At 43.7% G+C, this 13,514-nt stretch overlaps 1 protein-coding gene across 1 annotated transcript in view; it reads right to left on the bottom strand.

The window, feature by feature from the left end:
• Positions 1 to 8,404: 8,404 nt before the first annotated feature.
• The window catches only part of Marveld2 (MARVEL domain containing 2), a 14,800-nt gene continuing 9,690 nt past the window's right edge, over positions 8,405 to 13,514 (bottom strand). Inside the window, exons 5-6 of the mRNA XM_013015841.1 lie at positions 11,217 to 11,267; positions 8,405 to 8,744 (exon numbers count right to left, since the gene is read on the bottom strand). Of these exons, the coding sequence (XP_012871295.1) occupies positions 8,622 to 8,744; positions 11,217 to 11,267 (174 nt within the window). The 3' untranslated portion in view covers positions 8,405 to 8,621. The remainder of the gene's footprint in view (positions 8,745 to 11,216; positions 11,268 to 13,514) is intronic.

Genomic DNA, 13,514 nt, shown 5'->3' with positions numbered 1-13,514 from the left:
CAAGTGGTAGAGTGCTAGCCTTGAGCTGAAGAGCTGAGGGACAGCGCCCAGGCCCAGAGTTCAGATCCTACTACCGGACCAAAAAAAAAAAAAAATCTCATTAAAGGTTATTTATTGAGTTGTATTGTTTAAAGGACTTACTAGCTTGTTTGGGTAGAATTTTAAATAGCTTCCATTCCTCTTATTTGGAATGTATATATATTTTGAAGCATTATAAAATAAATCGCGAGTGTGTGTGTGTGTGTGTGTGTGTGTGTATTCCTGTTAATTAAATCAGGAGCTCATACATGCACATACTGCACATACTATACCACTGTGTCACCAGAGAATCATTTCCTAAAAAATGAGATATAACCAATCTTTGTGTTTGCTGTTCTGAAAAGGTCAATTTTTGTTGCCATGGAGATTTAGTTATGTGTGTACCTATGCAACTATCTCAAAAATGCAAAGCTTGTATCTTGTCTTGAGTCTAAAGGCTCAGTTCGACTGGACTATAAACAAGGCAAAGGTCATGGCATGAGAGTAAATATTTGGATTTGTTCTTAAAACAACTTGGCTAGGTGTGATAGTAAAGCAGCAAGTATGAAACCAGCAGGGGAGGCAAACAGTAGAATTGGAAGGTTCATTTTATTTTTTATTTTATTTTTTATAAGTCATGAGGCTTGAACTCAGGGCCTGGGAGCTGTCCTTGAGCTCTTTTGCTCTAGGATAGTGCTCTACCACTTTGAGCCACAGCTCCACTTATGGTTTTTGAGTGGTTAACTGGAGATAAGAGTCTCTCAGGGACTTTTCTGCTTGGGCTGGCTTCCAATCACAATCCTTGGCTCACAGCCTCCTGAGTAGTTAGGATTATAGGCCCGAGCCACCCACCGGCACCTGGCCTTTCACTAAATATTTGGTCAAAATTTCCTTTGGATCTTTTTTCCTGGGAAAAACCCGGAGTGATTCTGAACACTCCTTCCTCCATTACAGGCCAGAGCACCTGCTGAATTTCTGCTTCATCTCACCCAGCTGATAGACACCTGGGCCTGGTGCAGAGATTCTTGGGGCAAAGATAATGACTACAGCAGGTTTGGTAAATATGGCATTGATCTCAAAGGAATTTTGGGTTTTGTTGCAGGACTTTTTATTTTTTTATGGTGGTCCTAGGGCCTAGGTAATGTCCCTGAGCTTCTTTTTTGCTTAAGGCTAACACTCTACCAATTGAGCCATAGCTCCACTTTCTACAATTTACTGGTTAATTGGAAATAAGAGTTCCACAGACTTTCTGCCTGGACTGGCTTTGAACTTTAATCCTCTTTTTTTTTTAATCCTCTTCCTCTTGAATAGTTAGGGATTGCAGACTCAAGCCAGTGGTACCTGGCCAGTCACCATCTTATTAGGAGTAAAATATGGTTTTGATTTACATTTCCCACATGATCCATGATCCTGAGCATCATTTCAAAGCCTACCAAGGCAGGAAAGTTTGTGAGACTCTTATATCCAATTAACCAGCACAAAACTAAAAGTAAAGCTGGGTGGCTCAAGTGGTAGAATGCCAACCTTGAGCAAAAAAGCTGAGGGACAGTACCCAGGCCCTAGATTCAAGCCCTAGGACCAGTACATATACACACAAAAAGATGTCTACTGTTAAAGGAGAAAAATGATGGCTGGGAATGTGGCTTAATGGTAGAGTGCCTGCCTAATATTCATGAAGCCCTGGATTCAATTCCTCAGTACCACATAAACAGAAAAAGTCACAAGTGGAGCTGTGGCTCAAGTGGTAGAGTGCTAGTCTTAAGCAAAAGAAGCTTAGGGAGTGCCCAGGCCCTGAGTTCAATCCCCAGGACTGGCAAAAAAAAAAAAAAGACAAAAATGAGGGAAGAAAGGAAGAAGAAGAAGAAGGAAGAGGAGGAGGAGGAGGAGATGAAGAAGAAGAAGAAAGAGAGAGAGAGAGAAAGGGAGAATCCTGTCTAACCCATATGCATTGCTAGAGGAGTTGTCTTAAGGAGGAAGAGTCATTTTGGGGGAGATTCTTAGAATGGAACCCAGGGCCTTATGTGTGCTAGGCAAGCACTCTACCACTGAGCCATTTCCTCAAACCAGGAATAGAAATTTCTGTGGTACAATCCTTCATACCAACTTCTTATCATGAGATTAGGTAAAAAATCAAGAAAGAACCTGCAGGGAAACAGAGAGACAACAGAAGTGACTCACAAATTACTCATGGACACAGGGCGTGATGACATCAGATGCCCGCAATAACATTCTCGCAGGGTGTAATCTCCCCCAGGTTCCCAGATTTCAAGCCCTTAATCCCCAGGGTTTCTAAGAAAATCCTGGGTATCAGCAGTAATTATGAAAAGAGAAGCCAGCAACCGAAGCATTTCTCACCACCTGTGGCTGGGTCACTTGGCAGGCACCTTCCACATACCTGGGTGGCAGTTCTGAATAGCTTTTTTCTCCTGGGTTAAAGTGGTTTGCCCAGAGGCAATAACAATGCCCTGTGTACCCTTGAATACTAACAAGGCTGGTCACGAGCAAATTGTCAATAGGAAAGGGCTGAATTTCTCACATTGCTAATGGAGTTTCCTCACCTGTCATCCAGCCTTCAGCTCTCTGCATGAATGCTGGCTTACTGTTTGAGGATGAGTGGTAAGGGAAGAGGAGAAGAAATTGTTAGGATCTGCCATCTAAGTGTGAGGGGGCTTAGTTCATAGTCTCTCTCTCTCTCTCTGTCTCGCTCACACACACACACACACAGAGGTTAGTTTCAACGATGACTCACACAGATCCAACAACTGTGGGAATCCTGGGCTGCCCTAGCTCCAACTTTGTAAATGTTCTCCAGGCCACCACGGGCAGCTCCCAGTTTAAGAAAGGAATTATGCTTCTGAATTGACTTTGCTTTTTAAAAACTGTGAACATGCTTTTCTGTAAACATGTAGAATTGCTTTCTAACAAAAATCCATGTACATGTTAACTAAATGATAGTAATTTAAAATGTTTAGCTGAATGGTGTGTGTGTGTGTGTGTGTGTGTGTGAGAGAGAGAGAGAGAGAGAGAGAGAGAATAAATACTGGGGACTCTCACTCTTTTTTTTTTTTTTGTTGGTCGTGGGGCTTGAACTCTGGGCCTGGGCGCTGTCCCTCAGCTCTTCAGCTCAAGGCGAGCGCTCTACCAGTTGAGCTACAGCGCCACTTCCGGTTTTCTGGTGGTTTATTGGAGATAGGAGTCTCATGGTCTTTCCTGCCCGGGCTGGCTTTGAACCACGATTCTCAGATCTCAGCCTCCTGAGTAGCTAGGATTACAGGCGTGAGCCACCAGCGCCCGGCTTTGGTCTTTTGTGGCTTTATATGTCTTTTTTTTTTTTTTTTTTAAACTAGGGCTGAGAACCGAACCCACGGCCTGGCGCGCGCCAGGCGGGTGCGCTTCCGCTGGGCTAAACCCCCAGCCCCTGGCTCCTGAATTTTTTTTTTTTTTTGTCGGTCGTGGGGCTTGAACTCTGGGCCTGGGCGCTGTCCCTCAGCTCTTCAGCTCAAGGCGAGCGCTCTACCAGTTGAGCTACAGCGCCACTTCCGGTTTTCTGGTGGTTTATTGGAGATAGGAGTCTCATGGTCTTTCCTGCCCGGGCTGGCTTTGAACCACGATTCTCAGATCTCAGCCTCCTGAGTAGCTAGGATTACAGGCGTGAGCCACCAGCGCCCGGCTTTGGTCTTTTGTGGCTTTATATGTCTTTTTTTTTTTTTTTTTTAAACTAGGGCTGAGAACCGAACCCACGGCCTGGCGCGCGCCAGGCGGGTGCGCTTCCGCTGGGCTAAACCCCCAGCCCCTGGCTCCTGAATTTTTATCACTCTAGGTTACATTTTAAGTGCTAGGTCATAGATAGAAGTGTTAAATGCGTAAAGTGCCCCATTCTGAAGGGCAGGGGTCACTAGACGTTTAAATGTGGTCACTCATTGCTGTGGTTTGATTGTGGAAGCTCGATCCCCAGTGTGGCTGTTGAAGGGATGGAATCTTTTAGAGGTGGTGCCTGGTCCAAAAGGATTAGGTCACTGGAACTCTGCCCTCAGAAGGCATTAATACTGAGCTCCTTAGTTCTTGTTAGGACAGGTTGATAGATAATTTACCCCTGCAGTGGGTCAATTTGGCTCCAGCCCATTTTCTAATTCCCTTTCCATTTCAATGTCAGGAGTGACGTAGCCTGCGGAGCTGTCCCAGGGTTCAGACACTATGCCATTTGGAACTTCCAGATACCCTAATCTGTCATTTCTTTTTTATTTGTTTAGGTCCAAGATCAGAACTTGAATTCACTCAGTAGCTGACACTTTCACTCACTGGCTAGTGCTCTACCAACGGAACCACATCTCTAACCCCCAGATACCCTAGTCTTGAGACAACTACATTTCTTTACTGGTGAAGCACCCAGGTTTTTAGTTATAGCTCCACAAAACAGCCTATAACATGGATATAACCACCACCCAGAGCAGCACAAAGAACATTTTCAAATCTAACACTGCCCTACTGCCTCTCCTAAGTAGAACTAGCTCTCTCTAAGTAATTCCTACTCTGACTGAAGTCACTGGTGCCTAGTTAATCATTAATTTATTTTCCAATAAAAAGATGAGTCAGTAAAGTGACAGATTTTCCCTGTGTTGTCTATCTTTTAAACTTCAGTGCTTCTTAATATCAGTATCTTTGCCCATGTATACTTCTAGCAACCTCAAGGTCTCCCGTTGAGTATCTGAATTTTTAGTGCTGACACAATACTAGCAGAAGAAAAACGTTTGAAGCATAACTGGTGAGTGAAGAATAATATTCTTGCCAAGCTTCACATATACTGGGCTGGACTGCTGTTGATCCTCCTAGTTCTGCTTCAAGAACAGCTGGGATCATGAGCTACTAACCACTCTGTTCAGCTTTTTTGTTGAGATGAGGTCTTGATAACTTTTCCCCCATGCTGGTCTGGAAGCACACTCCTCCCTATCCACCACTTGAGTAGCTGAGGTGGCAGGTATGCATCATCACATGTAGCATTTTTTAAAAATTGAGATGGGGTCTTGCTAAATTTTGCCCAGGCTGGTCTTGAGCCAATGTGAGCCTCCCAATTAGCTGGGATTATAGGTGTGAGTCACCTCATCCTGCTCCAGCCTAGCTTATTTTCTTTTCTTTTTTCTTTTTGGGTCTGGTTGTGGGGCCTGAACTCTGGGCCTGGGCGCTGTCCCTCAGCTCTTCAGCTCAAGGCTAGTGCTCTACCATTTGAGCCACAGTGCCACTTCTGGCTTTTTTCTTTTTTGCTTATGTGGTGCTGAGGAATCGAACCCAGGGCCTCAGGCATGCAAGGCAAGCACTCTACCACCTAGCCACCTTCCCAGCCTAAGCCCAGCTTATTTTCTGATAAGGACAAAATGTTTTCAAGAACATGTTCAATGAATACAGGGATGCTAGTAAGATGAGCAGTTAATAACATACACAAGACAAGTAACTGATATTTTAATACACCTATGTGTTGACATAAAAAATTTAATTCAGTGCTACAGCATTGTTTTTCAAAGATTAACATTTACAATTATAGTCAAATAAAACATTATTACAAAACTAGGTTTCTTTAACATTTTTTAAATGCTAACCTAACTTTGTTAAGCCTATGAAAATGTTAATTTTTAAAAAAGTATTGACGTTCTCCTTAAAGTGAAATGTTAATGTGGGTCCCTGTATAAGAAACAGGAAATAGAGTTGTTCCAGTTAGGGTTCTACACAGCCTTGAATTTCCCTAGGTTTTTTTGTTTGTTTGCTTGAACTCTGGGCCTCAACGCTGTCCCTTAGCTCGTCAGTTCAAGGCTAGCGTTCTACCACTTGAGCCATGTATTACTTCCAGTTTTCTGGTGATTAACTGGCGTCATCCTCAGATCTCAGTCTTCTGAGTAGCTAGGATTATAGGCGTGAGCTCCTAGGTTAGCTTCTTAAGATACAGCATAGCCCCAAATGGGGTGTGGGAGGGGCATGGAATAAAGTATTATCTATAAACTGAAGTTTCTTTTTCAACGAAATAAAATAAAGTTAAAGCAAAGGAAGGGTGACACCCCACAAAGAAATGTACTCATTACCTGACTTATGAAACAGCAACCCTTCTGCACAACATCTTAACAAATAACAATAAAATTGTATTTAAAAAATAAGGTTATTCAGGGCTGGGAAGGTGGCTCAGTGGTAGAGCACTTGCCTTGCATGCCTGAGGCCCTGGGTTCGATTCCTCAGCACCACATAAGCAAAAAGAAAAAAGCCGGAAGTGGTGCTGTGACTCAAGTGGTAGAGTGCTAGCCTTGAGCTGAAGAGCTGAGGGACAGCGCCCAGGCCCAGAGTTCAGGCCCCATGACCGGACCCCCCCCCCAAAAAAAAAATAAGGTTATTCAGTGACCAGCACTTTGTTTTTGTTGAACTCAGGATCTCATACTTGCTATTCAATGTCTCTACCACCTGAGCCATGCCACCAATCCATTTGGTTTTGGTTTGTTTTTCAGTTTGTTTTGAGCTTTTGGCCTTACACTATCATCATCTTCCTCTGCCTTCTATGAGATTATAGCTGTGCACCATCACACCCAGCTTATTTTTGAGATAGGGTCTTCCTAACTTTTGCCTAGCCTGGCTTTGCACTGTGATACTCTGTCTCTACTAGTGAGCAGCTGGGATTACAGGTGTGAGCCATTGCCCACAGGTCTCAGTGAGCAGTGCTTTTTAATATTTTTCCTTTCATCCCTTTAGAAAACCTTTTGAACATTAGGTGTTTGAATGGCAGTCACACTGGGAAGAAACTAATTCTACACTGAGAACCTACTGGATGGGTACAACTGAAGAGGAGCCAAAAAGGGTAAGTTTTTCCTTCTGAGGCACTGTAGACTGAGTCCAGGGCCTCACACATACTAGGTAAATGTTCTACCACTGAGAGAAATCCCCAACATTAATTTTTTTTGAGATGGGGGAGGGTCTCACTATGTTGCTCAGGCTGGTCTTGAACTCACAGGCTAAAGTCATCCTTCTGCCCCAGCTTCCCAGGTAACTGGGACCACAGGAGTGAGTCACTGCACACTGGTATGCTAATGGATTTCCCTTCAGTGCGTAGGATGGAACCTAGGGCCTTGTACATGCTAGGCAAGCTCTCTACCACTGGGCTATTTACCCAGCCCACTGATGATTTCTTTAAAAAAAAATCTCTCTCTCTCTTTCTCTCTATTTAGCAGGGTTCCAGGAGCTCATGCATGTATTCCTAGCTACTCAGGAGGCTGAGGTCCGAGGATTGAGGTCCAAAGCCAGGCTGGACAAATTTGTGAGACTCTTATCTCCAATTAACCAGCAAAAAGCCAGAAATGGAGCTGTGCCTCAAGTGATAGAATCCCAGCCTTGCATGAAAAAGCCAAAGAAGAGCTCAAGGCCCTGAGTTCAAGCCCCAGTATTGGCACACACACAAAATAATTCTTAAATATTTTTGCTCATACTAAGAAAAACATTTTCTCATGAATGAATGAAAGCTCAAACCAAGATGATTCTTAAAACGATGTAGCATCCCCATAAAACAAAAGGACTTTCTGCATCCTGAGTCCTGAGGGTGGATGTCCATTGAAGGAAAGGCAGCATCCCCATGTGAAGTGTGGGCACCGGCACGATGATGTTCATTGAACACAGGGAAGCTGTGGGCGATGTCAGGGGCCACAGTACTGCCTAAAGTTGCCTGTACTAAGAGTTAACAGCACTGAAGAAATCAGGAGCCATGTGGCCTTCAGGTCTGCTGGCAGGACTTGCTCCTTAAGGCCCTTTCCTGAGACTCATTTTATATAGATCACCTGTTCCTTAAACCTCTGCAGAGCTCCCAGACATGAACAGAGTGCTCCCAATGTGCCACGCTATGTTCTACATGCGTGATGGAGCTGGCTTAGTCCTCAGAACTGCCTTGGGAGGCAGGTGCAATGTTAGTCTCCTTTTACAAAAGAAACCAAGCAAGTCGCCCAAGACTCCACACCTTGACAATGCTGAGCTGGGATGTAAGTCCCTTGCAAGGAAATTCCCTTAGGAAGTCTTCCAAGCATTTGTCTTGGGGAGAGGAATCTGTCCTAGAAAATCCAAGGACCAGTCGGACACTGGTAGCTCATGCCTGTAATCCTGGCTACTCAGGAGGCTGGAGGAGGACAAGATGACTTCTTTTTTTTTTTTTTTTTTGGGTCCGGTCATGAGGCCTTGACTCTGGGCCTGGGCCCTGCCCCTCAGCTCTTCAGCTCAAGGATAGCACTCTACCACTTGAGCCACAGCACCACCTCCGGCTTTTTTCTTTTAGCTTATGTGGTGCTGAGGAATCAAACCCAGGGCCTCAGGAATGCAAGGCAAGCGCTCTACCACTGAGCCACCTTCCCAGACCCCAAGATGACTTCTTGTCATCCTGAGATGGAGACAGGCTGCCTCCCACCTCCAGTGAAGATCTGCAGAAGATCTGAAATTGTGAAATGTCTGAGTAAACACACTTAACGTTCACACTGCATGCTGCAGGTCAGTTAAACCGTGTCAAAAGTTGCCACTCTACCTCAGACTAGCATAAAAATGGCAGCAAATAAATAGTCAATGGGCTACTTAAAAAAAAAGTTTCAAATAAGAGTTTAAGAATAACCTTGGATATCCCAATTCATTACTTTATCATATTCCTGAATTCTTTGCTTTATGTGAGAAAGTTTATTCTTGAGGTAATCACAGCGTTCTTTCTTTTCCAGAAATGAAGGATCCTATAAAAGAAACACAGATGTTACTTCCTGACTTCCAAGCTTCCTCATCAATGAACACAGCCGCCACCCAGAACATAGCTATATGAAGCAGAATTACTGGCAGCCCATTTAAAAGCTCTGCCCAGGGGCTGGGAAGGTGGCTTAGTGGTAGAGTGCTTGCTTGCATGCATGAAGCCCTGGGTTCGATTCCTCAGCACCACATAAGCAGAAAAAGCCAGAAGTGGCACTGTGGCTCAAGTGGTAGAGTGCTAGACTTGAGCTGAAGAGCTGAGGGACAGCGCCCAGGCCCAGAGTTCAGGCACCATGACTGGCAAAAAAAAAAAAAAAAAAAAGCTCTGCCCAGTTAGAATAATAGTTAAACTTGCTACTTTTTCTTTTTTTAATAGTCAATGTTTTAGGATTCACAGAAAAAATGAGTGGAAAGTCCAATGAACTGAGGCATTTTTAATAGTCTGAGGTACAGAAAATAGTAAATAATAGATACAAGAAATAGTGCTAAAGACCTCTCTAGAATCTGTAGATTTGAAAGATTAAGTACAAAGTTAGAAAGATGTAAAATAGGGAGAACAAAGGAACAAGTAACACTGACCTAGAAACATTGTACTCATAACCTGACTTAAGGAATTATACCCCCTTTGCCTTTGTACAACTACATAATAATAACAATAATGAAAAAAACCCAAAGATGTAAAGAGCCAGGCACCAGTGTCTCATGCTTGTAATCCTAGCTACTGAGGAAGCTGAGATATGAGGACTGCATTTTGAAGCCAGTTGGGGTAGGAAAGCCTATAAGACCCTTAGCTCTGAATAACTAGCAAGAAGCTGGAATTATAGCCATGGCTCAAGTGGTAGAGTATTAGCCTTGAGCAGAAAGCTAAGGGAGTTCAAGCCCTAGTACTGGTAAGAAAGAAGGAAGGAAGGAAGGAAGGAAGGAAAAGAAAGAAAGAGAAAAAGAAGGAAAGAAGGAAAAAAAGATGTAGAGTAAGTTAGAAGGAAATAAGGAAATTCGGGTGAGGAGGTATATGTCAGTTCATTTCTCTGGACTGTGAAATTGATAGAGTGTATTCAGGACAGAGACAAAAAAAGGCACCTAGCACCCATTTTCCATTAAGAAATGCAAAAAGGAAATAGGCAGACTTTCCTTGTTAGAGAGAGAAATGTTCAATGAGCCCTACCCAAGCAGATGCAACAAGTACCAACCTACACTATGATTTCATATAACATGTGTGTGCGTGTATGTATATGTATGTGTGTTAAAGTTTAATATGTGGCCAGGTACCAGTGGCTCATGCCTGTAATCCTTGCCACTCAGGAAGCTAAGATCTGAGGATGGTGGTTCCAAGCCAGTCTGGGGCAGGAAAGTCCATGAGACACTCATCTCCAATAATCCACTCAGAAAAAGGTCAGAAGTAGTGCTGTGGCTCAAGTGGTACAGCACTAGCCTTGAGCAAAAGACGCTCAGGGACAGTATCTAGGCATGAATTCAAGCCCCACGACCGAACAAAAAAGAAAAGAAAAAAAAGGGGCTGGGAAGATGGCTCAGTGGTAGAGTGCTTGCCTTGCATGCCTGAGGCCTTGGGTTCGATTCCTCAAAAAGAAAAAGGCTGGAAGTGGCGCTGTGGCTCAAGTGGTAGAGCGCTTGCCTTGAGCTGAAGAGCTGAGGGACAGCGCCCAGGCCCAGAGTTCAAGCCCCACGACCAACCAAAAAAAAAAAAAAAAAAAGAGTCTCATGGACTTTATTGCCTGGACTGGCTATGAACCATGAGCCCCAGATCTCAGCCTCCTCAGCTAGGATTACAGGCATGGGCCTTCAGCACCCAATAGGAATTGTTTCTTTCTAGAATTTTCTTTTTCTTTTTTCTTTTTTTTTTGGTCGGTCATGGGTCCTGAACTCTGGGATTGGGCGCTGTCCCTCAGCTCTGCAGCTCAAGGCTAGTGCTCTACCACTTGAGCCACAGCGCCAATTCTGGCTTTTTCTGCTTATGTGGTGCTGAGGAATCTAACCCAGGGCCTCATGCATGCTAGGGAAGCACTCTACCACTGAGCCACCTTCCCAGTCCTCTTTCTAAAATTTTCTACCAATGTTTTCAGATCATGGTTGATCATGGGTTATTAAACCTTAGAGAACACATGGAAAAAGCTAAGAGAATTTAAAATGAGCTGGAAGCCAGTGCTTCACGCCTGTAATCCTTGCTACTCAGGAGTCTGAGATCTGGGGATCACAGTTCAAACTCAGCCTGGGCAGCCCAAGGAGGAAAGTTTGTGACTCTTATCTCTAATAAACTACTCAGAAAAAGTGGCACAGTGGATCAAGTAGTAGAGACCTAGCCTTGAGCAAAAGAAGCTCAGGCACAGTGTCTGGGCCCTAAGTTAAGCCCTAGGACTGGTTAAAAAGGAAAAAAAAAGTACATCAGTGATCACCAATGTACCTGGATAAGAATACACTTTCCAGAAGAAAATAGTTTTACTCACATGCTTTTTTCTGTTAAATTCTTCATGGATTCTTGAAATTCTCTCATGTTCCTAAAAATAATATAGTATTTGAGTTAAAACATTTGCATTTACTCAAATCATGTCTGAAAACACACTAGAAATTAGAAAACTATTTTACCTCAAACTGTAATAAAGACATTAATATAAAAATATAATTTACTGGACATGTCCTTGTGTATCTACACTTATGAGATGCTAGGACCCACAGTAAGCAGAAGGGAAACGGCTATGCCTGCACAAAACCAGGCTTCAGTCCCACTGGCAATACTTGTAGCCTGGGTACTGCTAGATAGAAAATTTAACCTAACTACGTGTGTGTGTGTGTGTACTGGGGCTTGTGTGTGTGTGTGTGTATACTGGGTCTTTAACTCCAGGCCTTGTGCTCTTGGTTAGCTTTTTTTTTTTTTTTTTCTTTGGGTCCGGTCCTGGGGCCTGGGCCTGGGCACTGTCCCTCAGCTCTTCAGCTCAAGGCTAGCGCTCTACCACTTGAGCTACAGCGCCACTTCCAGCTTTTTTCTTTTTGCTTATGTGGTGCTGGGGAATCGAACCCAGGGCCTCAGGCATGCAAGGCAAGTGCTCTACCACTGAGCCACCTTCCCAGCTCCTCTTAGTTAGCTTTTTCCACTCAAGGCTGGCACTCTACCACTTGAGCCACAGCTCCAGTTCTGGCTTTTTGCTGCTTAATTTGAGATAAGAGACTCATGGACTTTTTTTGCCTAGGCTGGCTTTGAATTGCAATCCTCAAACCACAGCCTCTTAAATAGTTAAGATTTATAGATCTGAACTATTGGTGCTCAGCACACAGCCATCCTTAAGTGGTTGCAAAAGAGATTCACTTACTTGAAACAATGCTCAGCACAGGGCTGGGGGTGTGGCTCATGTGGCAGAAGGCCTTCCTAGGAAGCACCAATAGCTATTATCATTCTAATCTATTCTCTTTGTTTTTCTTTTTTTTGCCAGACCTGGGCACTGTCCCAGTCTTGAGCTTCATTTGCTCAAGGCTAACACTATACCACTTCATCCAGGTAACTACATCCAGCTTTTTCTGTGAATGTGGTACTAAGGAATCAAAATCCAGGGCCTCATGCATGCTAGGCAAGCACTCTACCACTGGGCCACCTTCCCAGCCCTCCATTCTATTTTGAAAGTTCTCTTTCAAGTAATTAGGTATCAGGATTCAGAGATGGAAGCATCCAACTTTTGAAAGCAGCCAATATAAGGTTCCTTCTAATTTTATTCGTGGTAAATACAGAATTTATAAAGGGGTTGAATGTCTCTACTAGGAACACATTATTAAAGCAATGACCAAATTTACCCATGCAAGCCACTCAATAAAGCTAATAACTTGGAGTTCTAAAGTCTACTGAGAATTCTCTACTAGCCTACACCCTTTCCTCAGTGCATTTTAATTTCTCACTATCTAGTGTTGACTAAATGCTTGAATATCATTTTTTCTGGTCACTTGCCAGCACCAAGAATAACCTGATGATTCAGGTAATGCATAATAACAGGTCTTGGGCCAGGAATAAACTAGCTGCCAGGATTTGTGGTGTTGCCTGAAAATGCAGGCATAGATGATGGCTATAAAAATCTACCCTAGTCTGTCACAGTCACTGAATATAAGAGCTGGTGAGCCTGTACTGTAATTCTAGCTACATAGAAGGCTGAGAGCTGAGGTTTGAAGTTTGAAGCCAGTCCCTAGGAAAGTCTGTGAGACTCTTATCTCCAATTAACCATCAAAAAGCTGAAAGTAACAGGAGAACTGTTCAAAAAGAAATAGTCACTGGATGCTGATGGCTCACACCTGTAATTCTAGCTACTTAGGAGGCTGAGATCTGAGGATGACGGTTCAAAGGCATTAGACTCTTATCTCCAATAAACCACCAGAAAACCGGAAGTTGCACTCTGGCTCAACCGATAGAGCACTAGCCTTGAGCTGAAGAGCTGATGGACAGCACCCAGGACCAGAGTTCAAGTCCCATGACTGAAAAAAAAAAAGAAATGTACTCATTGTTTGCCTAGCATGCATGAAACCCTGAGTTTGATTCCTGAGTACCACATGAACAGAATAAGCCAGAAGTGGTGCTGTGCTCAAGTGGTAGAGCACTAGCCTTGAGCCCAGAAAGTCTTAGGGACAGAGCCCAGGTCCTGAGTTCAAGCCCCAGGACCAGCAAGGAAAAAAAAAAAAGAAAGAAAAGAAATGCACTCATTACCTGGCCTATGTAACTGTAACCCCTCTGCACATCACCTTTACAATAAAAATCTTTTTTTTTTTTT

The sequence above is a fragment of the Dipodomys ordii genome, unplaced genomic scaffold (genome assembly GCF_000151885.1).
Source record: "Dipodomys ordii isolate 6190 unplaced genomic scaffold, Dord_2.0 Scaffold28, whole genome shotgun sequence".
Classification (NCBI taxonomy): Eukaryota; Metazoa; Chordata; class Mammalia; order Rodentia; family Heteromyidae; genus Dipodomys; species Dipodomys ordii.
Note: the sequence above shows the minus strand (reverse complement) of the source record. Positions and strands in the feature narration are given on the sequence as shown.